At 55.8% G+C, this 25,423-nt stretch overlaps 1 protein-coding gene across 4 annotated transcripts in view; it reads right to left on the minus strand.

Moving 5' to 3' along the window:
• Nucleotides 1-25,423, minus strand: part of MAD1L1 (mitotic arrest deficient 1 like 1) — a 413,365-nt gene that overhangs the window by 140,071 nt on the left and 247,871 nt on the right. For all 4 annotated transcript variants that reach the window (XM_046666480.1, XM_046666481.1, XM_046666478.1 and 1 more), the window contains one exon: nucleotides 6,393-6,481. In XM_046666480.1, the coding sequence (XP_046522436.1) occupies nucleotides 6,393-6,481 (89 nt within the window). The remainder of the gene's footprint in view (nucleotides 1-6,392; nucleotides 6,482-25,423) is intronic.

Genomic DNA, 25,423 nt, shown 5'->3' on the forward strand with positions numbered 1-25,423 from the left:
GGAAACTTGGAACTCACCTCCACAGGGTTCCTCAAGTCCCAGGGCCCCATGCAGGTGACCCTCTCTGCACCTGCAGGGTCCTCCTCGCCTGTCGTGTCGGCTCGGGGTTTTGAGGAGTAAGGAGGACGACTGGGAGGAACGGGGCTACTCAGCTTGACCAGAAGCAGAAGTTGAAGATCTTTTTAAAAGCAGCATCTCCACATCCTTTTCTGCGGTTTATTTTATGCTGTCTCTCCCGGCCTTTGGAGGATACACCTGAGGTTTCTTTTTTCGAGAGAGAAAACAGTAGGTCTCCGGGCTGAGGAATACGGGACAAATGGCAGTGACCCCAGGAAACAGGGTCAGGAAATGTTCCCAGTGATGCTGAGCCGCCTACACCCTCCACACAGGAGTGTCCCAAAGACACGGCCCGGCCGAGAGGAGAGACCAAAGACGGCAGTGCTGAGGGCTCCCCAGGAACACGGCCCAGCCACGTGCCACCATCGTGAAGCCACCGGAGCCAAGTCCAGCCAGGCACACGGCATTTCCATGGGGCTGCTTGGGTCCCTGCTCCTGACACGAGCAGACTGCCAGGACCACCAGACACTTGGCGAGGGCCAGGTCCAAACCACCAACTGACAAAAAACAGTAGCTCCGAGGAAACAGACTATTCAGAGGGAAGAAACTTCAGAAAGTCCCATTATGAGCATCAAAGAGGCAGTGGACAAACTGTACTCGTTAACCTCATGAAAATGTTTTATATATAAAAGAGTATACAAAGAACAATAAGAAAACAAAAGAGTCTCAGGAAACTCAAAGTATGGTAGGAAAAATAAAGGACAGGTTGATAACTTCGAGAAAACTTAACAGAAAGTAGAACAAAAAGATGGAAAATAGGATCAAAAATGTTTTTTAAAACAGAACTAATTCAGCAAGTTCAACATCCAAATAATTGTAGTCTCAGAAAGAAGAACTAGAAAAAATTGAAGAGAAGTAATCTGTAAGTAATTCAAGAGAATTCCCAAGAACCGAAGGACACAAGAGACCAGACTGAAAAGCCACCGACGGCCCAGCACAACATGTAAAAACAAACGACGCCAAAGTGTCTTCGTGACATCTCAGAACCGGGGCAGGAAGATTCTTCCGGTTTTCGGAGAGAGGAGACACAGCACGTGCAAAGGAGCCAGATCTGCAGGCTCTGCCCTAGGCCATGACCACCTGTTCTGCCCGCTGCAGAGTCCACGCAAGGAGTAGAGACGTGATAATCCAGCTGTGGGCACCAGGCCCTGTGACGTGGTCACCCGCCCCACGCTACAGAGCCCAGGCGTGGACGCCCATCGTTACTGGCCACCGGGCAGTGGGCTGGCAGAGGGGACCCAGCTTTGCTGGTCAGGGGACTGCTCACAGCAGGGCCTGCAGCCCCGTGGAGGAGTCTCCCTGACCATGGGCTTCCCCAACTCCAGCCTCCAGATGGAGCTGCGGGGGTGGGGCTGGGGGTGGGGGTGGGTGAGGCCACAAAGGTTTGCCCTGCCCGCCCTGAGCAAGCCTGAGACCCCCGGTGCTGGCCGGAAAGCTCATGACCAGCTCCCCCTGGAGAAGCCCTCAACCTGGAAGGCCCAGGGTCTGAGGGCTGCCTCATCCTGGCTGCAGCCTCCTTTCAGAGGGCATCACTCCCTGAGGCCACCGACCCGGGCCCAAGGCAGCAGCAGGTCTGAAATGCACGGAGGGGGTTCTGATTTCCAGGCCCGGGCTGCGGATGGTGAGTGTGCAGCCACGCCCCTCTGCAGCTGTAAGCGCACCTCAGCTCGGCCAGCTGCCCTGCAAGCTCAGAGGCAGTGGCCGTGTTTCCTGATCACAGGCTCAAGGACGGGCAGAAGAAGGCAGGGGCGTTCAACAAGGATGTGTTCACGAGACGTATTTTTAAAAATGCATAATAAGAGCCCAGCACCTCGCAGTCTGGAAACGGTATGGGTGGGACCACAGGGCACCGTGCCATCCTCTGAGGGCCCCCAACACCAAGGACCCCTCAGCCCCCTGAACCAGGGGTCTCTGTGTGGCTGGAAAAAGGCCTGGGGCCGGGCAGGTACCTCAGAAGGACCCGGACAGCAGTGAGGGAGCAGGGACTAAATCCACAGCCCACATTCAGGATTTGCTAGAGCTGCTCTCTGACAGCGGAAAAGAAAGAACCCAGATTTGTTCCAGTTGAAAGGGCCCTTCGACTGTTGCCACTTAAGTTTTACACGTCCACATTTAATCTATCAGATGTACTTAACATATTGCATATGTTGAACACATACACAATTCATGCATAACAAATCTGCGTGTGTGCAAACGACTGAGGCAGCCTGTGCCATCCCCGTCCTCTGGGAAGAAGGGGCCCCCAGGTCCCCAAGTGGGGGAGGCCAGCCCCGGCCCCAGGCCCCCCCGGCGGGCCATGCGCGTGCTGCAGGGCGCTAGCCGTGTGAGGCCGTGGGGCAGGGCGACAGACGGCAGCCGTCAGCAGTCCACTTGGTCTTCCTCTGAGCGAGCACTTCGGTCAGCGCTGCTGGGTGAGTTCCCGAGAAGACGTGCAGCAAAAGCACTTCACGCTCCGGAGGACGAGAGACTGAGGCAGCTCGGTTTTCATTCAGAAGGAAGCCTTCCTGAAGCCTCTCACCCTGGAGGACGGCAGCTGCAGGCAGGGGTGACAGTGAAGCCTGCATGCGTGCCCCCCGCCCCAAGCCCCTCACTTGCCCACAGAGAAGCTGGGGGGGCAGCACGGGCCCAGCAAGCCTTGCTTTCCGGCCGCTGGGCTGGGTTCCAGGCTCCCCACTGCGTCCGCTTGGAGGCCTCTCCCCAAGCCTGCGCACAGGCACGTCGCGCCAGCATCCTGGCCGTGTCTGCTGCCAGGGCTGAGGGGGACCCCAAATGGGGCCCCGAGGCCCGGTGGGGCTGGCGAGGCTGCACGGTGCCCAGAGCAGCATCCTGGAGGTCTGTGTGCCATGGGAGCCCCAGGTCAGCCCCGTGTGCGGCGGGACACGCGGAGGGTGAGGTGCAGAGCCCGCTGTCAAAGCGTGGTACACAAGCGCCAGCCTGATTCCTAGTCATCAACCACAGAGGCCTTTTTCTCCACAGCTTCAGTCTCCAACGAGTCGGGGAGAACAAGAAGCTTTCATCTTGAGGTAGAAGACATCACTGATAAAGCCTTTTAATTAGATTTTAGGAAATAAATAAAGAGGCTGGCCCGGTGGCATAGTGGTTAAGTTTGCAGGCTCTGCTTGGGTGGCCCAGGGTTCAAAGGTTTGAATCCTGGGCACAGACCTAGCACTGGTCATCAAGCCATGCTTTGGCAGCGTCCCACATAAAATAGAGAAAGACTGGCATAGATGTTAGCTCAGGGCCAGTTTTCCTCACCAAAAGTAAATAAATAAATAAAAATGAGTGAATCCAAAGTGTGCTAGCCCACACAAATCTGATACACGCCTGGCCACGCTCACGTCAATGGCAGATGAGAGATGGTCTGAGAGAGGAGAGAGCTGTGGAGTGGTGGGACAGCCTGCCTGGCGGCTCAAGGACTGCAGGATCCCCGGTTGGGGGCAGGCTGCTCCTACTCTCCAGCCACAGAGGAAGGATGCCAACTATACCTGCCAGGCAGGGGTGATGGGAATTAGGGCAAACACCCTGAATCTCATCACCCTCCTCCATCCACCACTCAAGAGCCAGCCACGGCTCCCAAGGACAGAGGGACAAGGGCTCCAACTGCCTCATGGGGCGTTCGAGGCCCTTTAGGATTTGGTACCAATCAAGCCAGCCCTGTCCCCCAGGACAGCTCAGCGCCCCATGAAGGTGTCCCTGTGGCCGCCCTCCAAGCCCCCCTGCCTCTCCCCCTTGTCTGTTTATTATCAAGACCAGCCCCACTGCTGCCAGCTCTCTGGCCCTCCAGCCCCACCTCCGATCGCAGGAACTGCCTCCTCAATAGACTGGGGCTGCTCCCCGAAGTCAGGGTGCTGGAGGGGTGTTTATTCGTCTCTGCACGGGGACGGCCAGCTGCAGCTGGAAAGGGGTGTTCCCGCAGCAGAAGTTCAGCCGGTGGTGGCCGGGGAGGCAGCTGCTCCATCCTTGCCAAGTGCCCCTTCCATCTTGCGCCCCGGCAGCCAATGATGCTTTCCAGCTAAAAATGTGGTCGTGTCACTCATGTGCTGTGAAACCTTTGATGGCTCCCCTCTGCTCTTGGGAACAAGGCCACAAACCATACAGGGCCTGCTCGTTAGGGCGGACCCCACAGTCACCTCCTCATGAGGCACCTCTGCTGTGCTGCCCACCGCCTGTCGTTACACGGGCATGACTGCATGTGACTAACACCCCCAGGCCCCCGTGCACTGTGAAGTTGCGGAGGACAGAGATGTGTCCTTCTCCCCCGCACTCATCCTCAGGCGCAGCCCTGAGCACGTGCCTGGCACACACCGACCCTGAACAAGTGAATGACTGAATGAATGAAGAGCAAGCGAGCCACGTCAGGACCTGGCGCGTCCCTAGAGACAGCGCTTCATGAGGCCAGGTCCACGTGGGAGAACTGCTTTGGAAATCCTGGAGAAAACCCTGAATCCAGGAGAGGCCATGACGATCACTTACTGGGCCCTCACTGTGGGCCAGGACAGACGACCTGCACAGCAGGGCCATCCCGGCATCCCGACGGGGCCATCCTGGCATCCCGACGGGGCCATCCCAGCGCTCCCAGTGGGACCTTCCCAGAGCTTCTGACGGGGCCATCCCAGCATCCCAATGGGACCATCCCAGCGCTCCCGACAGGGCCATCCCAGCATCCCGACGGGGACGATCCCAGCGCTCCCGACAGGGCCATCCCAGCATCCCGACGAGACCATCCCAGCGCCCCTGACGGGGCCATCCTAGCATCCCAACGGGACCATCCCAGCGCTCCCGACGGGGCCATCCCAGCATCCCAACGGGACCATCCCAGCGCCCCCGACGGGGCCATCCTAGCATCCAGACGGGGCCATCCCAGCATCCCGATGGGGACGATCCCAGCGCTCCTGACGGAGCCATCCCAGCATCCCGACGAGACCATCCCAGCGCTCCCGACAGGGCCATCCCAGCATCCCGACGGGGACGATCCCAGCGCTCCCGACAGGGCCATCCCAGCATCCCGACGAGACCATCCCAGCGCCCCTGACGGGGCCATCCTAGCATCCCAACGGGACCATCCCAGCGCTCCCGACGGGGCCATCCCAGCATCCCAACGGGACCATCCCAGCGCCCCCGACGGGGCCATCCTAGCATCCCGACGGGGCCATCCCAGCATCCCGACGGGACCATCCCAGCATCTGGAAGGGGCCATCCCAGCACTCCCAACAGGGCTATCCCAGCATCCCGATGGGGCTATCCCAGTGCTCCCAACAGACACAGAGCCTCGGGAACAGGGTGTGCCACTGTCACAGCCTTAGCCACAGGGGAACCGACCCCCCAGGTGGGCTGGGCCAGGGTGTAGCTCTCCCCGGTCCATGCCATCACTGACGGACCAGGGTCTCACACACATGGTGGGCCCTGGAGCCGTCTGGGTCACAGCTCAGTCTTCTGTGACCGACAGGAGCAGCTTGCAGAGAGGAACCAGACACCCCAGGCCTGGTATGTGGCAGGCGTTTGGAGCAGAGGAGCTGGCTGAAGGCACTGAGCACCCCAGAGCCAGGGGCCCCTCGGACGGTGCTTGCTCTGCACCCAGAGCAGATGGGGAGACACCATCAACTTGTCCATCAGCCAGTTCTCCAGAAAGAGCAGGGCCAACACAGGGACCCAAGGAGAGCCGGAGCAGGCTTCTCAGAGCTCTGCCTGCGTCTCCCTGGAAACTTCCTACTTCGGGACCCCGCTCTGTGCACAGCACAAGTGGAAGGGAGCGCTGGAAAGTCCCCCAGCCGCACCTCTCCTCCTTGGAAGCAAGCTATGCCGGGACATGGGAGGTCAGGAGAGACAGCAAGTGCTCACAGGGAGCACGCCTGCGACGGGGCCTGAAGGTGGCCTGTAACACACTGTAGCACGGCCGGCCTGGCTGCTCTTTGCGATTGATTCTCTTCACACGGCTGGCTCTGCATGGGCTCTGAACCAGCAGGCCCCCAGGTCCCCACTGCCCCCTGAAGCAGCGTGGAAAGCAGAGGGGCTGCTCCCAACTGCTTCTGTTTTGCTGGCAACAAAGACAGGCCCCCCCAGACAGAACTGTGACTCGAGTCTATTCTGCTCTCTCCCGTGCACTGGGGGCAGCCTGGGCTAGGCCGTGAAGAAGCCCAAGCCAGCAGAGACGAGTCCTCTGCAGAGACGACACTAAGTGGATGGAACACGAGTTAAGAAGTAGTCATCCTCCAGGAAGGCGACAGAGGAAAGAGGCGCAAACAGACCCCAGGTGGCGCCGGGCGTGAGGAACGTACCTGAGTGAGTTCACCTCCTCCCTGGAGAACAGGAAGCTCTGGTCGGCAGGGCCTGACTGAGACTTCAGCATCTTCAGCTCCATCTCCAGCTGCGAGAAAACACAGGATGGAGGGTCAGCCGGGACGGGCACTGCTGGAGCCCCTTCACTGGGGCTTCCAAGGACCCTCGGCCAGGCCCCTGAAATCCAGAAGGCAGCATCCAATTTCCCTGGGCGGGGGGCAGGATGCCCACCTCGTGTGGGGAAGCCGGTGGGAGAGACCACGCTGGCTCCTGGAAACCCAGAGGCCGGAGGCTGCCAGACCTTAAAGTATTCCAGCTCGTGGAAACACAACTTCCTTCTCCTTTTTTAGCACTTGTCTCCGGAACAGCAACAGAGACACACAGCCACTGTGGAGTAGGTTGAGGGGAAATAGGAAAATCTGAGGAAAAGGGGACAGCAGTTGGAAAGAACACATTCTAGGTTTACCAACGCTTCTATCTGTTTTAATAGTCATGGGATTTTATTTATTCGCCACTTCAAACTCCTCCATAGGATGACAGGCGACGCAGACTGCGTGGAAGGGAATGTGAATTTTAACCTGCTCTCACACACCTGGGGGAACAGGGGTGCAGCGGGGGAGCCAGACGCCCTGAGGCTCCAGGAAGAGCAGGAAGTAGACTCCAGCGCAGAGGTCCAGGCACAGGAACAGGAAGGGGCCGGGCAGGCGGGCACCAAGCAGGCAGGCTCCGGGCCGGGACCGTCCCAGGAGCGAGCCCCACGCTCCAGTGGGGCTGGGACATGCTCATCCAAAGCCATGCCCCGCTGCCCCGGGAGTCAAAGGCCCCGCTGACCAGACAGGTTCTCTAAGGGACTCAGGGCCCCAGTGGCCTTGAACACTGCCAGCAGCCGGGAAGGCCCCACGCAAGCCTTGCTGGTTGGCTGCAGGCTCAGTGTCGCGATCCTCGGACTGGGCTCTGGCCATTCCTTACGCCTGCTCCCCACAAAAGCAGCTTAGTCCTCAGGGCCTGTGAATCGTAAGAGAGGAGGGCCAAGCGCAGGGGCTAGAGGCGGGGGTGGGGGGAAGCCCTGGTGTCATTCCAGCTCTGCCACTACTGGCTCTGCACCCTGGCCACCTGGCCGCCTTCACTGCCAGCGCCAGGTAGCTCCTGCTCTTCCCGTTGGTCCCACAAAACGCCACTTCCTTCCCTGATCCCAGCTCCTGCTGAGAGCACTCCTGGACCCAGTGCTGTAGGTCAGGGCACTGCCCAGCTCACCCTTCTGGGCTGGTATTGTGCGTGTCGATCTGATCACAGTCTGTGTGTCTGGCTGATGTGTGCCCAGTTCCTAGACCAGAACGGCTCAGAGACTACTGGTGGAAGGAGAGTCTCCACGTGAAAGGGAGGCAGCCACCGCACTGGGCTGGAGGTGCAGGAACAGGCCCAGACCACTAGCCTGTGCTTGGGCCCCTCGACGCGCCCAGGCTGGTCTCCGTGCTCTGGCACAGACGAGGTTCGGAGGCTCCCTCATTCGGATCTCATGCTCTGGTGGTTGTCTGGCTCTCTCAGACTGTGTGCTGAGTGCTCCCCAATGGCTCACATGGAAATGGGGGAGTGCGGAGAGGTGGCGGGGGGCCCTCATCTTTTACAGGGCTTTCCAGGGAGGCACAGCCCATGCGGCAGGCACAGCCCCACGAACTGGGGGCAGCCAAGAACTCCCAGCTCCTGCCCCAGCATGTGAACGGCACTGGGTCCTAGGCTGAGATGGACAGGACAGGGTCAGCAGGAAAGGTGCCGTGACAGATCAGCAAGGCCCAGGCTGCGGGGGGGGGGAGGAGGGCGGGCCCACTTCCACGTATGTGCCTTCCAGGCCTAAATGAACAGCCCTAGGCCTGCTGTGCTTTCTTCTCGAAAACAGTCTCTCCAGGCCATTCCTGGAAAGGCCCTCCCTGGGCAGCCTGACTTAGGAATTCCTGGGCGAGGCATCCAGTCTACAAAGCCCCAGTATTAACCGTCAAGGTCCCTGAAGGAAACCTGGCCCCTCCATGGGACCAACACACAACCAAGTGACCCCACTCCTGCCCCCAAACAGGACCACTCCACAGCTAGGCGACCCCAATCCTGCCCCGAAATAGGACCACTGCACAACCAGGTGACCCCATCCTGCTGGTCATGGAGGGTGAACAGGCATGAGCATCACTATGTTTCCAGAACAGCCTGGGCAAAGTCCTCAGAGGCCCAGGAGAAGGGTCAGAACCCAGGGACACGTGGCCACTCCACGCCTGTCCTCCCTGAGCTCCGGCGCCACCAGTACCCACTGAGCCAGCTGCCTGCGCTGACAGATGACAGGCGCCTCTTGTGGCACGTCTTGTCATTGGGGTGATGCCCCACTTTACAGAGCAAGCACTAAGTGACCACTTAGTGGCGTCAAAAGATGGTGTCGAAACGTGAAATAAAACCTGATCATATTCAGGGGGAAGCAACGCTCACCACGTCCTGTGGCCCTCCCCCATCATAACCACCTCCCCCAGGAAGCTGGAGCTCAGATGACGTTTCCTCCCAGGAACCGGGCTATCTCAATGCACGAACACTCCCTGACACTCGCCTCTGAACTATCAGGGTGCGTCACTCCTTTCCAATGTCACCAGACTGACCTAGAAGCTGGCGGCACCTTCCTTTTCTGGTGACGTTCAGCTCACAATGGTCTTTGCTGGGTGGGCTCCCAGAAAGTCCTTGTCCTAACTGTGCCCGTCCTCGAGGCCACAGCTGAACAGACCAGTAGATACACTGGACCAAGAGGATTCTCTCCAGGAGGGACGCAGGACAGGCCCGAGAGTCCAGTCTGGGCTGACCCGTGTCTCTCTCTGTTTTCTGGGCGGTGGGGCTGATCTCCTGAGCAGAAGGGATGCACACCTTAAGCACGGACAGGCTGATACCTCTCAGCTACCAAGCACCCACGCCGCGGAGGAAGACGGTCTGCAGAGACGAGCAGAGCGCAGGACAGGACGCCTCCTGGAGCCCTCACAGCCCTGGTGCCAGGCCCTGCCCAAGGTCCTGCTGGACCTTGTCCTGGATTCTCAGAACGCTTCGAGGCCTCGAGACCCAAGGTCCAGATATCCAGTACAAAGGGGCGCACACGGACAAGTCTCTCCCCAACGTCACCCCAGCCCCCAGTCCCTGACCCACAGCCAACAGTCGTCAAGCTGCGTGTGTCTTTCAGAAACAGTTCACACGTTCACCAGCAAACACGTCTCCGTTATTCCCCTTCTTGTTACAAAAATGGGAAGATAGCCTGCACGGTGTTTCAAGCCTTGCTTTTTTCACTTAATATACTGGGGAGACGTTTGCAAACCAGCGCAGAGAGAGCTTCCTGGTTCATTTCCATGACATCCCAGAACTCCACCATGTGGACACCACCTCTTATTTAACGAGCTCCCACCGGCGAACATTTAAGCCACTTCCCACACGACAGTGCTACAGTCGACGTGGAGGCGCACCAGCTCTTAGACACTCTGCTTCCCACGTGTGCAAGTTCACCGCAGGATGACCTCTCAGAAGCACACTGCAGGGTCAAAGGGCATGTCCATCTGTAGTTTCGTCAGGCACTGGCTGGCAGGCTGCCCTTATGATGACAGCCCAGATGTCCCAATACCACCTATCAAAAGGCTCGACGGCTTCCTGTGGTTTAATACTCCACGTTCTCACTCACTGAAGTCCTCTGTGTAACTGAGTCCGCTTCTCACTTCTGATTCTCTTCCACTGTTCTGTCCACAAGAATCTTAGAAGCCTTTTTCTCCCCACGCCATCCCACCCCTCTACCATCAAAAAAAAAAGCACCAACCAAAAATCTTTCTTAAGGGCTGGCCTAGCGGTTAAGTTCAGTGCGCTCCACTTTGGCAGCCTGGGTTCAGTTCCTGGGCGCAGACCAATAGCACTTGTCAGCAGCCATGCTGTGGCAGCGACCCACATACAAAATAGAGGAAGATTGGCAAAGATGTTAGCTCAGGGCAAATCTTCCTCCGCAAAAACAAAACAAAACATAAAAAAACACACCAAAACACATTTTTTTTAAGAAAGTCGGGACTATTTTAAATGGACAAGGTAACTCAGGAGAACTCCTGCTAAAGCACACCGCCAGCTTTCTCATGGACTTGGAAGAGCCTGCGGAAGGTCCCCCATTCAGATCCTACACGTTACAGGCCCTTGCTCTTGGACATTTCATCTTTTCGCCTTTTTCTGTTGTTGCTGTTGTGAATGGGAGCACTTCTTCTGCTGTCTCTGTAACTTGTTGTTTCTGTATATATATGACTTTAAATTTCTGCATGTGGTCTCACTTCCTTCACTAAATTCTCTGGTTACAGTCGATTTCGCTGACTGTCTCTGCACACAATCACGTCAGCTGCAAAGTGAGCACGTCCCTCCTCCGTCTCAATACTCAGACCTTCGATTCTTCCTCTTGTCTGCTTTTGATGACCAGTAACCCCAGAATAATATTAAATTATAGCTGTAATACTGGACATCCTTAACCTGTTTGTGGCTTCACCGGAACTGCAACTAGTATCTTCTTATTTATAGCATGTCAGTTTTTGGCTGAAATAGATATATTTTATCATGTAGAGAAATTACCCACATATTCATACTTTATTAAGTTTTTAATCAAGACTGAATGTTGGATTTTGTCAAATGCCGTTTCAGCAAACATGGAGAAGATATCCTAAAACCAAACCAGCAGCCCAGCCCTGCAGAAACCCACCTGACACGGTGGGTTCTAGTGCACTGACTTCACTTCCGGACACGGGAACACGTGTGACTGGTCTACAGTCTGTGCCCGCGTGTGTACGCGCACACGCACACTGCACAGGTGGGGATCTTCACAGGTGCTGGCGTCAACAGCGTGCTCACTTGACTTGGCTCCTCTCCCCTGCCCTGGGACAGTCTGCACAGTACGGACATGCTGGTATTTTGAAGACCTCGTAGGATTTTCCCGTGAAACTGACTCAACCTGATGCGTTTTCTGTTCCTTTTCGCTGGGGAGGGCTGGGCTGGCTTTTTTGTGACAACTTTATAAATTGGTCTGTTTAGAATTGCTCTTTCTTCTGGAGTCAGTATTGATAGGTTATATTTTCCTACAAAATTATTCATTTCGTTCAGATTTTTATTTAAATAGAGTTGTGATATAATTCATAGTTCTTCTTATAGAATTCATGTAGAACTCCTGATTCCTTATAGGTTTATTTTCATTTTTGTTTTTATTTATTTTCTTTACTGTTGAGGTAGAGCTCACACACAGTAAGGTGCATAAATCTTGTGTGTACGGCTCACTGACTGTACACATGTCCACACCCACGGCACCACCATCCAGATCAAGACCCAGCCTTCTCAGCACCCGGGACGCCCTTCCAGGCTCCTCTCAGTCAGGAACTCCAAAGTCATTACTCTTATTCTTTATTTTGGTGGTGGTGATGGTGATGCTTTCTATTAATTTTTTACTAGGACTGTGAATAATTTATATGTTTTACTGGTGTTATTTCAAAGCACAGGCATTTGGGTTTATTTATTATTTCTACCATTTTTCACTTTCTTATTAACTCCTGCTTTGATCTTTATAAATTCCTACCTTTTGCCTTACTGGGCTTACTTTGTTTTCCTCTGTGAGTTCTTGAGCTGGGTGTTTAATCCACGCATATTCCCTCTTTCTTGCCCAATAATACAGCACTTATGCCCATGATTTCTCTGCTGAGCACACTCCAGTGTTTTCCACAGGCTCAGAGGAGCAGGATTTCCATTAGGATTATTTTCTAGATTTTATGCACTTTGAACTGCATTTCTTCTTTGACCCAAGAATTAAGACACAGGCTTTTGTTCCCTTTTTTTTTTTTTTCAAATTTCCAAGTGTTAGGAGGTTTTTCTTTTTCTGGTTTTGTTCTTGATTTCAAATTCATCACTGTGACCAGAGAAAGCTGTCTGAATCAGCTCTACCTATTTGAATTTGTGAAGGTTTTTTTATTATGTGATATACGGGTATTTTGGGTGAACGTTTTCTCTGAGCACTTTTTAAAAAGAGTGTTCTTTGGTTTCGGGGTTAAGGACACAACACATACTGTCTTTTCTGTTGCTCAGTCTTGCCCACTTGGCATAATGGGGATTAGGAAGCACAGTAAATTCTCCTACCGCGGCTATCCCTCATCCTTCCCCTCAAACTGCCCCTCGTCTCGGCTTTTCTGGAACAGCAATCCTGCTGGTTGTGGCCTTGTTGTCTGGTTTGCTTTTTTCTGTGAAATTCTCTCGATACTCAGACAGGTTTGTGTTTTGGCTCTAGTGGCTGCTTTCCTAACTCGTAACCATACACAATGCCTGTACTTTTCTGCTTCCCACGGTTCCTATCAGTTTCCTATGCTGAGTGTCTGATTACCAAACGCATCATCCTTATTGTTCACCTTTCTCGGTTAAATATGCTTTTACTACGTGATGCTCTCGTTAAATGGTATGTTTTAACCTTCAGCTACTAATGATGGGGAAACCAGCATTCTTTTCTCCCATCTTCTCCCTTCTTGAGAGTTTTTACTAAATACATAAATTCTACATTGTCAGACACGTAGCAGCTGCATCTGGCTGCTGGGCCTCCCCATCACCTCACCCTCCTGTATCCCGACCGACCTTCTGCTCTGACTCCTGTCCTGAGCTCAGCTGGCGCCTGGCTCACCTGCTACCCTGGCCTCCCACCTCTGCTCCGGGCGCTTGCATTTTGTTCCAGCTTCGTGGATTCTACTGGATTGCTAGGGTCTATTTCTTGGCAAAATGTTCAGATATAATTTTCATCTGCTCAATGCCAATTTTTTTCCTGGGAAACTCTTTTCTGTTATTTACTTTTCTACAAAATTTTTTGATTTCACAAAACTGTGCCATGTTGCCTTTATTAGCCATCACTGAAAATGAGTTTTATTTATCTGGCTTTGTGCAAAAGGCTGATACTGTGCAAAGGACAGGGTGCTCTCTTCTCTTTACCTCTGATCGGATGGCTCTGTGAGACTTCCACCCGCCTGCGCTCCTGCCCTCTGGTAAGAGAGGGCGCTGTGAGCTTTCCCGCAGGAGGAAACGCCTCCTCCCTTTCCGTCAAGGAGACATTCGCACTTGTGTGTCCGAGTTCTCACTCACCTCCACATCTCCTGCTCCTGTGAACAGAAACGGGGCCAGGAAGCTCCTGCTCCTGCGGCTGACCCCGTCCATGCTGCTGCCAACAGGGGCCCCCGCCGGCGCGAGGTGTTTCATTAGCGGCCTCCCGCCCGCCGGGGTGCCAAGCCCCCTCCCTGCCGCAGTGGCCTGGCTCCTTCCGCACAGCCTCTCCCAGGCCACGCTGAGGGCCTCTTCCTCCCATTCAGGGGCTTGGGTTTTAGCTGTATTTCTGTTTTGCCCAAATTTAAGTTCATCTTTTTGGTTTTCATTCTTCTTGGTACTTTTGGATGATTTCCAGGTCTTAAAAAGGGAGAAATGCTGACTGACACCACAGTGCTCAAAGCAAAAATCAGGCCCTTCATTTTAACTTGTCACCTTGGACTCACAACCAGCAGACTTTCAACTTTGCTCCCCTTTGGCCTTCCACCCAGGCTGTGCCGAGCCGCCAGCCTCCGCCAGGCTGCGGCCCACACACACTGACCTGACGGGGCCACAAGGACCGCTGGGCCTGCCCCCATCCTGCTCTGCAGACACCCGAGCCCCCCTGAGCGCCCCACACCCCTCAGTCCACAGCCCAGGAGGGCGGCTGGCAAACAGGACACACGACACTTGTCCACAGTTCAGTTTCCATCTGTACCCCGACTCCCGTCCACTTTCACCCCACCTCAGACGCTACCTTCTCCACCAATCCCCCCAAGCTGGGCGTGTCAGCTCCATGTGCCGTATTTGACCACGTAATCCGACGACTTCGGTACGTGCCTCTTCTTCCCCATTGGCCTGGGTCCTGGAGGCTGACGTGCCACCGCTCAACCCGTAACCCCTATTCCTGGCTCAGAACTTGGCTCCCAGGAGGTGCTGCATGCATGCAGGCAGGGGACCAGAGCGTGGGCGTGACACGCATGCCACCAAATGCCCGGTGCCTCCCGGAGGGTGCAGCCAACTGAGGCACAGCCTGGGGACAGTGAGCAGGCCAGGCCTCCACCAGGACTGCAGCACGGGGCCTGGAGTGGAGCCGAGCAGGGCAGTTTCTAAACGGTTCTAAAGGTTTCTAAAGTAAAGACACCGAGAATTAAGTCAATCCAGAAAGCAAGAAAACCTGGAGTCTGTTTACCTACGAGTCACCCAATTTAAGAAACTATTTAAACATGTCACTATTCCAAAGGAGGAAAACCCAGTCAGGCTTAGAAAGAGGCTAGTGGGAGATGAGAATGAGTCAGGTTCCCATGGGTGGCCTTGGTGACAGCTGGGAACACCACCATGCCTGCCGGGCCGGGACTGCCACAGCCATTCCAAGGAAGCCTCTGCACGGCCACGGCCCTTCCACGGCTCCTCCCACAGGAGCAGGCTGGGGGACGCAGGGTCCAAAGCGGAGGACTAGCGAGAAGGTGCTGTTCCCATGCATGTCCCCAGGACCGGGGACGAGGGACGGGGGCAAAAACACAGTCTCTGTGACCATTCGCACTCAGGCTGGACCTCAAATCCCTCGTCTGGAAAGTGGGATGACACCTCCGATCCTGGAGGTGTGAGCATTGAGCCCTGAACTAAAGTGCCGGCTGGTACCTGGCGCAGAGCGGGGCTCAGTACATGCCGGATCCCTGCCCCTCACGTGGCACCCCAGGGCCCCGGAGCCCCTGCCCCCACCCCACGCTCCCCACTCCAACACACACTCCCATGCACACTCCCCCACACCCAGACTCACACTAACCACACACCCCCACGCACCCTTGCACTCACTCTCACACACACACTCGCCTGCTGAGTGTGACTAAGTCCCTTTCTCTCTCTCTCCTGCGGCCCCCAGGCCTCGTGGGGGAGCTGGACGGGGCCCCAGGGGACCTCCCTTCTCCACCCCCGCCCCCCGAGGCCAGCCCTGGCTGGGAGCCAGAAGGCACAAGTGTCTGTTCCCGGCTCCTTTCAGCCCACGTAAGCTAATCCGAGTTGCTCCGAGCTGGCACAGGAAGAAGTGAGAAAAAAGTGGAAAGGCGTTAATATTGCAGTCTGCAACTACCCATTTCATACTTCACTGAGAAAAACCTGTATTGAGAGTTGGTTTACAAAGAACACAAGGACTAATTGGATGCACCTTCTGAGACCCTGCCAAATGGCTCAAAGCCACGAAGACCCGTCCCACGACCCGCTCTGAAGCAAACTGCCCCCCGCAGAAAGGACTTGGAAGAACAGTGGTCTCTGAGGGGCTGCCTGCAGCTGTGGCAGGCGGGGTGAGGCCCACGCCTGCGACGTGAGCACGCATGGGTCACCGGGCCCCCAACCCCCGTGCCAGATGAGCCCTCTGCCTGCTGCTGCTACAGAGAGCCGTTTCTCAAAGTCAGCCCGAATGTCTCCCTGCTCATTTCCAATTCAGCCTCCAGGAGAGAGGGCTCGCTCTGCCCCTTCCCAGCCTCCGAGGTTAACATCCAAATTCAAATTACTTTCTCAGGCTCGCTCTCCTAAATTAAGAGGCATAATTACCAGCAGCGCCTGCTCCCAACGAAGCAGGCGCCCAGGGAGATGGGCTGGCAGCTCTGGAGCCGCCGCTGCTGCCCTGGGGAGGCCGCTGGCAGGCTGTGCTCACACACCAGACAGAGGTGGGGTGCCCCACAGGCCCCCTGGGGAACCCCAACAAGTAAACCCGCAGCTACTGCAGGCCCTGGGGCAGGCGGCTCGTCCTCATGGCCCCTTCTGAGGCCTCTGCTTCTCGTTCTGCAGGTGAGGACGGGACGTGAAACATTCTTCCAGAGCCACGTGCTGGCCCCAGACGCCCCACCTCCGAGGGGTCCCCACTCACTGCCACTTCCATGCCATCTCCCAGAGCCAAACAAGATGTGGGATCAGGGCGCCGGTCATCTCAGACACAGCCAAAGGTCCTGCCCACCCAGCTGTGTGGGAGGAGGGTGTGGGAAGGAACAGACCCCATCGCAGGGGCCTGGCCAGCCTGGCCCACCTCGCTCTGTGGGCCACAGAAAGAGTGCGAGGTGCTCAGGCTGCAAAGTCACGGATTGAGAGGGAGACCCAGCCCCACTATGGACCCTGACACACTGAGATGCAACTCTGCGAGCCTGTTTCCTCTACTTGGAAACGGGGTTAGTGATAGCGGTGTCACAAGGTCGAGTTGGGGAGAAGTCAGAGGGCGCACTCAAGAAACCAGAACAGATCCTACGTGCCCCCTACGAACAATGGGGGTACCGCTGCCTCCAGGGTTGAAAGAGTGGTCACGGCAGGGAGGCGGCTTATTCGTACCATTCTGCCTCTTTTTTTACTTGGCTCCATGTATGTGGGTTGCTTACTCAAACAGTAAGAAAACTCTAAAAATATCCACTTATTGGCCCAGAGCCCAGGCCAGTATCCACCAAATGGCAGGCCACCCAGCGGAGCCTTCACTTTCAATGGCAAACCATGGCTCAAGGCACGCGGGCAGGGCCTTGCACGGGCTGGCCGCACATCCTGAGCCCTCCTCTGCAGCCTGAACACCCCCTGGACAGCCCTCTCTGTCTGCCCAGCGACGGTGAGCTCCAGAGGGGCCGCACCGCCGGGCCCACCCTCCAGCTCCAGGCTGCAGCTGGCGCTGACAGAGCTGAATCAGCACTGGCGGAGCTGCTGAATGAACTTGGGTGTCCCGTGGTTCTGCTCCAGGACCCTGATGATGTCCCCTGGTGCGACGGGGCTCATGGCCTCCTCACCAGACTGCGCAGAGGCTGCCTGTGCAAGGGGCCACCAGCAGGGTCCCGTTCGCCTGGGCATCTGCTCCAACAACTGGGATGAAGCCAAGGTGTCAGAGTCTCTGCTTGGACACAGGCTGGACTGGCTTTGGCAGACGCTTGGGGACAGCAGAAAGCAGCAGGGAACGCTGTCCTTGGGGTCTGTCGGTCCACCCAGAGCCAGGGTTCTGGGGCCCGGCCCGTGGTAGCTCCTCAGGGCCTTCGCCCACCAAGGAGCCTTTGCCAGGGCAGCAGAGCTCCGGGGCTAGTGACGGACACTGGAAGCCCAGGAACTGAGAGGTGACGCTGCCTTCAAGTCTCTCCTACACCAGGGCTCAGAAACTTCCAGTGTGAAGGGCCGGGCAGGAAACGTCCCATTCTGCAGGCCCCATGGCCCCCGCTGCTGTCACACACAAGTGGCCGCAGGAAACCTGCGGTGGAACGGCACAGCAGCTTTGTTGTAAGAACACGACTTACTCACAGACCCTGTAGTGGGCTGGGTGGGCCTGTGGGCTGGTCTGCTCACCCCAACTGGGACCAACCTTAGCCTGCTGGCGAGGAAATGCATCAGCCGGCACCAAGGTCGGAAAGCTGAAGAGGGTGCTGTTTACGGAAACACCTGCCTACCAGCACCTCAGTGCTTGCAGCCCGGCTCTCTGTCACGGCGGCCTTCCCCGCCCACTTCTCTCTATGCCCACCACAGGGACCACATGGGACCATCGGGACGGGGAGCCACCCAGGAGCTGAGCTGTCAAGAGGACCGGGCTGTTCCCCACCCCGACGGCACAGGGGGTGCAGAACTTACAAGACCAGTAGCCAGCTTCCTCCTGCTGGGGAGACGGGGCTCTCCTGGGTGCCTCCAGCAGCCTAGGAGGGTGTGGGGAAGGAAGAGGGCCTGGGGGTGGGGGGCTCCTGGAGGGCCCCATGCTGCTCGCCGGCCCCTGGTGGAGGCCGCCCAGCCAGTACGTGGTGCTGAGTGCTGCTGACTCCCTGGTCTACTATCACAGGCACTCTTCCCCGGGGGGACCGAGCTCAGCTCAACCCCGCTCCCAGCCCGGCCCAGTGCACCCTGCCACCCGAGCCGGCCGGGGCATTCACACGAGCTTCTCAAGGAAGCATGGCACTAACACACAGTTGGCACTGGTTCCCAGGGCATGGCAGCCCCATGCTCGGGCACTTCTTTTGTCCACAGCAAGGGGGATCTATGGCCCTGCGTGAGTGGGGCGTGACATCCTGCAATGTGCCGGACACGCCTACAGATGGAAGAGCCATCATGCATCTGCACAACGTTCAAATGTCCTGCCAGCATCTGCTCGGGTGCAAAGGCTGCTTGCCATCATCTGAGCTGGCCCAGCACCTCACTCCTCTGACGAAGGAGCACAGAATGCTTGTGCACACTCAGCATCAGTGAACTCTTCTGGTAGCCAGCTACAGTTTTAGAGAGAGGGTTATACTTTCTTTTGCTTAAAACTCAAAACTCACTCATCCCTAAGAAGCCTGCACTGTTGCAGCACGCTCGAGGCCTCGGAACTGAGCGCGGCCCCGCAGCCAAGCTCAAAGCGCGGCCATGGTCACCATGCGGCCCCAGCGCCAGCCAGACATGCAGCCACATTCAGAGTGCAGCCATGCTCACAGCGCGGCCCCCACATCTGTCAGGACACGCGGCCACACTCACAGCGCGGCCGGGAGATGCAGCCTTTCTTCTCCAGCACCTCCAGGGTCGTCATGCCCACAGACTGACGTACCGAGATGCATGTATTAGAACTTACTCTCCTCCTGTGTGCCCTTTACCTCACACTCAAGACACTGCTGAATATGACGCTGTGGGCGGCCGGGTGAGGAAGGGGACTTTCCAAATCACTTGCTGCCAAGGGGGCTGGGTCTGATAGGCTAAATCACCCTGGAGCCAGGTCAGGAGCACGGGGCAAAGTCGTCAAGAAGGCCCATGAACCGACCACGTGCCAGAATTTCCCCTCCATCTTGACTCCACTCCCCTGGCAGGAGCTCAGGGACAACACCTGCAGACGGCCCACAGTCTGGGGTCAAGGCTGTCAACATCCTGCTATTCGGGACACTTGCCCACAGCACCCCCCAGAGAGCCGCTCCAAGTCTCCATGGCTACTGAGAACTGAAGGATCCTGAGGGAAGGCTCTCATCAGAGGGTCGCCCTAACCCTCCAGCGCTGGCAGGGCCAGGTCGCAGGGCAGTATCTGAGACTAGAAATCAACCAAGTCTTCTGGGTGGCCCATCAGGGAGGCTGGCCCGCTGAGAAAGCACACTACCACCTTGGACACCTCCAGGTGCAGACACGCGCTGAAGGTCTACCTGGAGTGCAGACGGGCACCAGGAGAGGTGAGGAGCGGGCACTGAGTGAGGGAGTGAGGAGGGAGTTTTCCAGATGGAAAGGAGGATCGTGCAGCGGGAACAGCGCAGGTAAAGGCATGGAGGTACAAACACCACGGAAATGGAGGATATTTGCGAATCCCAGGAGGAGAGCATCAGGAGATGAGGGGAGAGAGAGCCAGCGGCCAGTCACAAAGATCCTCATCTCAGGGGCTCCACACAGCTGAAAGCCACGAGGCAAGAGCTCAGGAGGGCTGCAGCCGTCCAGGCGTCTGCTCGGACCCTCCGCCGTCAGACCTGCTGACCCCATGAGAATCAGGCGTGGGAAGAGGGGGAGAAGCAGGGTGGGTGGTTTGCAGAGGGGCTGGGGGAGGAGAGGACACGACAAGGGTCTTGGGAGCTGGTCACAGCCCAGGAGGCAACACTGCTTCTAAAAGCTACAGTTCTTAGAACCAGCAAGCAGTCTGCAGAGGTCAGTGGAATACTTAGAGAAAACTCCCTCAATGACCAGAGGCTAATACAATATGGGTTGGCCAGCCTCCCAAAAGGGACCAAAAACCTACTGATTACTTACCCAAAGGCCCAGCACCAACCCTGCCTCTGGAAGACCACTGTCCCTGCCCGAGCCCCGTGCCCCACAGCAGGCACAGGGAGAGGGGCCCATCGTGTGTGCAGACCACAGGCGTGTCTGGGCCCTCTGTGGCACAGCATGGCCCTGTGAGGCCCAGAGCCACAGCCGCGTCCTCCACGTGACTGAGCTGCCCAGGGCCCAGCGCCCCCTTGCACACCAGAGCCAGGCCGTGGTGCCTGTGGCTGAGACGGAGGGACAGGGATGGGGCCAAGTCTCCTGCCTGGGACAGAAGGCGTAAGACGACGCTTCCCAAGACGCTGCACAGCGGGCAGCACAGCACAGCATCCCAGAAGACGGGGGCCACAGGCGAGCCCCACGACCTCCCAGCTCGCCGTCCTGAGCGGGTCCAGGACACAGCACAGCCCGGGCTGAAAAGGCAGATCCAAGAGAGCAGGGAGACCCAGGCAGTGAGTCCACAGTACAGGTGCGTGCGGGTGGTCCCCTGGAGTGCGCACAGAACTCCGAATGGCACATGCGGGAGAGGAAAGACCCCAGGCCGAGGACTGAGCCCTGAGGAAGGACGAGAGGGAACAGTGCCTGCCCCCTCCTAAGACTGGAAAACCACCCAACTCACAGGGCAGGACACTCAGGAGGCCAGGGCCCAGAGGCAGGCAGGAGTCAGCCCTTACGCTCTGCTCCGGGCAGCCCAGCACATCATAAAAATGCCACCCGAAAGGTCAACCGTTTCCAAGTAGCCTCACTGTGTCCCTGAAGGGAGGCCAAGACCCCTCACAGAAGAGCTCCCGGGAGCCAAGCAACACAGGTGTCAGAATCAGCAGAGAATGACGGAGACAGTCAATATACCTGAATTCCGTATTTCAAAATGTTAAGCACAGACATGGAAGGAAATAAAGACCAAAGTAAAACATACAGGGGAAAACTACAATGCCTAAAATAAAAAATACGTGGATCATCTTAATGGAAGACTAGATATTAACCAAAGAAAAATGAGAAAACTTAAGACACAGCAATAAAAATGACTCAAAATAAAAAAGAGAGAAGAAGAATTTGAAAAAATGAAAAGAGCCCGAGAGAGCCATGGGACAAGCATCCTTGAAGGAGGCCTTTCCAAAAGGATGACCAGAGAGAGGCCAGAGCCAAGAAACACAAAAGCCCGGGTGCAAGAAACACGAAGAAAACACAACGAGGCGCATCACCATCAAAGTGCTCAAAACAGCAGCAGAGCCCACCTCAAAGGCCATCAGAGAACACAGACACGTCACCCAGAGGGACGACGACGCGAGTGGGCATCAGCGGAACAGCATCTTTAAAGTCCTGAAAGGAACAAAGCCGCCAGCTAAGAAGATGAACAAAACGGACAAGCTTCAGCTAGACCGACTAAGGAAATCAGAAGAACTAACGCGCAAGTCAGCAGTGAGAGAGGGAGCGCCACCGACCTCAGAGAAGGGAGGAGGGTCACAGGAGGATGCCGCCAACAAACCAGACAACCCAGGTGAAACGGACAAACTCCTGGAAACACGCAAACTACCAAACGGACTCAAGAAGAAACACAAGATCTCAACAGCCCGGTAACAGGGAAGGAGACTCAGTCAGTAACTGAACCGTCCCAACACAGCACTGTTCCCTGGGGAACGGCACCAAACACACACAGGAGAATTAACACCAGTCCTTCCCAAATTCTCCCAGAAAGCTGATACCAAAGCCACACAAAGACGCTACAAAAAACCAAAACTAAGACCAATAACTCCTGGAAAACAGGTGTAAAAATCCTCAGTAAGACAGCAGCAAGCTGCACCCAGCGGCAGAGTAAAAGGATTACACACCACGTGGGATTTATACCAGGTACGCAACATACAAAATCAATTAGTGTAACACCACATTAACGGAGCGAAGGAAAAAAGCCACATGACCATCCCAATTGAGGCAGAAAAAGCATTTGGCAAAAATCCAACATGCCTTGATGATGAAAACACTCGGTAAACTAGGAACCCTCAATGATGAGAGACTGGAAGGTTTCCTCTAAGATCAGGAACAAGACAAGCAGACCCACCCTCCCCACAGCTGCTCAAGGCTGTATGGAATCCTGGCTACGGCAGCCGGGCAAGAACAAGAAATAAAAGGCATCCACGCTGGAAAGGAAGCAGTAAAGAGCCCTCGATTCACCAATGACACCATCTCACATAAAGGAAATCCTGAAGAATAAAGAAACCTCTTAGAGTTAAGTGAATTCAGCCAAGTTGCAGGAGAATAAAACACGGCTAAGTTTAACCAAGGAGACGAAAGGCGTATACACGGAAAACCACAAAACGTTGCTAAAAGAAATTAAAGAAAACCTAAATAAACGGAAAGACATTCTGTGTTCACGGGTTGAAAGACTTCCTATTGTTAAGACGGCAACACCCTTCAAAGGGATCTACAGATTCAACGAGTCCCTGTGAAAAGCTAAGAGACTTTTTGCAGAAATGGAAAAGCTGCTCCAAAATTCATATGGAAGAGCAAAAGACCCCGAACAGCCAAGATCATCTTTTTGAGAGAAAGTTGGAGGGTTCACACTTACCAATTTCAAACCTTACTACACAGCGACAGCAATCAGAGCAGCGTGGTAGCGACGTAAGCATAGACATAGATTGACGGGACAGAACGGGAGTCCTGAATTGTACCCACACGTATTCGGTCAACTGGTTATCAACAAGGGAGCCAGGACTTTCGATGGAGAAAGCACAGTCTTTCCCACCACTGGTGCTGAGTCAACTGCACACCCACATGCAAAAGAACGAAGGCAGACCCTGACCTCAGACCATCTTCAAAAATTAACTCAAACGGATCAAAACCTAAATGTAAGAGCTAAAGCTATGAAACTCCTAGAAGGAAACGTAGGAGTAAATCTTCCTGACCTTGGATTTGGCAGCAGTTTCTTACATACGACACCAAAAGCATAAATGACAAAAAAAAAAGATAAAACGGACTTCGTCAGAGCTAAGAACTTTCGTGCACCAAAGGACATCATCCCGCAAGTGAAAAGACAACCCACAGAACAGGAGGAAATATTTGCAAATCATACAGCTGATAAGGATCTAGTAACCAGAATATATAAGAACTCTTACAACTCAACAACAAAAAGACAATCGACCCAATTTAAAAACGGGTAAAGGAACTTAACGTTATTCTGAAGGAGACGTGCGAATGGCCAACAAGCACGTGAAGAGAAGCCCAGCTCACTACCACCAGCATGAAGCAAACCCAGACCACAACGAGACTCCGCTCCACTCACGCCCACCAGGAAGCCCTGCTTAAAGAAAACAAGACAGAAAGTGTTACTGTCACCTCCCTCATTCCCAATACTGGTAATCTGTGCCTCCTCTGCTTTTGTTCTGATTAGTCTGGCTGGAGGTTCATCAATTGTGTTGATCTCAGAAAATCAGAGTTTGGCCTTATCTACAGAACTCGGTCCTCAGTGTGACAGAGATGAAAACAACTTCTTCATTTCAAGGGCGACAGGCATTTTCCTGAGAGGGCAGCAAGAAACAGAGTGCAAGTGAGAGGCCACAATGGTCCAGAGACCCCGCGGGGTGGGGAACCCCACACAGAAAGACGGAGCTCTCAGGGGCTCGAGGACCGAGCAGGAGCCCAGCCTGGGCAGGACTTGGCAGATGTGGCTCCACAGAGAGCTGCCCCAGAGCACCGGGCACGGACCTCCCACCTCCCAGCCGGCAGCGCCAGGTTCAGCGTGACCAGCCTTCTGAACTGCCCTGTGTCCCTCTGGTGACGAGGTCCCTCCCTCTTCGTGAGGAGGCCTGGCCTGCCAGCCTCCCTCACAGCTCCAAAGCGTCATGAAACTTTCATGCTAATGGTATTCGAGGACAGCTCGCCGTAGAGCATGAGCTCTAAATAGAGACTGTGTATTTCAGTGCAGCATGAGAGCAGCCAGGGCTCGATCCCAGGGGTCTGACCCAGCTCCACAAAGCAGTGACAAGCAGGAGCGGGAGCAGGCAACGTGCTCTCCCCTTGCCCACGGCAATTCCAGTTCACGTGCCCACTGCTGAGTGCCAGAGGGAGGGTGCTCACACCCCCAAGCTGTTCCACCACACATTCACTCAACATCACCCCCCACTCAGCACACGAGGCCAGCCTGTGCGAGGTACAACGGTGGTCACGAGGGAGCTGCCGCTGGGCCTGCGAGCTCTCAGCTCAAGGGCCCACGTCACTACCTTCTCCCCAGAGCCCCACCTGGACAGGTGTTTCAGGCTCCCAGAAGAGAGATGACACTGAGATCAGCAGTGGGAATCCTGGTCAAAGGCCACCCTTCTGCTCAGCTGTGGACCCGTCAAGTACCTGGGATGGTCTTGAGTGGCTGTTGCTTCCTGGTGAGGGGTGGCAGGTATGTGAAACTGACTCCCCTCCCCCGTCCAGTCCAGCCTGGAAGGACACACTAGAAGCGAGAGGCCACGGGCAGCTACTGATGGCTCACCAGGTATTCCTACTGAGCACAGCTGGTCACCTGAGCTGGGACAAACCTTCGCCTCAGAAGAAGGAAGCCCGGCTGGAGAGCAGGCCCAAGCTGAAAATTCATCCCAGAAGGGCAGCTTTTCATTCAAGTTGGCACATTCACCAAGAAAGAGAACTCCAATGAAATCCCCAGCTTTCCTCACCCAGGGAACGGCAGCTGGCGAGCTCGGGGAGCTGTTCTCGTTAGGGCTGGAGAGGCCATCCAGGGCTGCCCAAGGCAGGTGACAGGTAAACTGCAAGCCAGCCGTGCCTCAGCTCTAAGGCAGCACAGGGCAGGACGGCCCTAAGAGACAGACTTGCAGAAAGCCAGTGTTTCAGCTGAAAAACAGAAACAAAGCTGCGAATTGTCCACACTGGAGGCAGGCTAGGCAACTCACCCCCACCTGTGTGCCTGGAGGGGCGCCAACCGACCCAATCACGGCTTCTGCCGCCCCAGACCCAGCTCTGCAGCTGGGAAGCCGTCCCCATTTACACATGAGAGGAGCCGTGTCTGGGCCCTGCTGGGGGGTGTCTGGGTACCCCGCGCTATCAACAGGGTGTGAGGGCTAACTCAATCAGTGAGGCTGCCTCCTCTACAAGCGCAGCTGTTAACACTGGGGGTGGGGGGCATGAATTCTATGAAAATCCAATAAAAGTGGAAAACTCCCTTCTAGAAAGTGAATGCACCCAACAGAAACTTTTCTACAACTCCAAGGGTTTTCTGGATCCCTGATGTCTCCACGGATGCTGACGCTGGATGAAGACA

This window comes from Equus quagga, chromosome 7, assembly GCF_021613505.1.
Source record: "Equus quagga isolate Etosha38 chromosome 7, UCLA_HA_Equagga_1.0, whole genome shotgun sequence".
Taxonomy (NCBI): domain Eukaryota; kingdom Metazoa; phylum Chordata; class Mammalia; order Perissodactyla; family Equidae; genus Equus; species Equus quagga.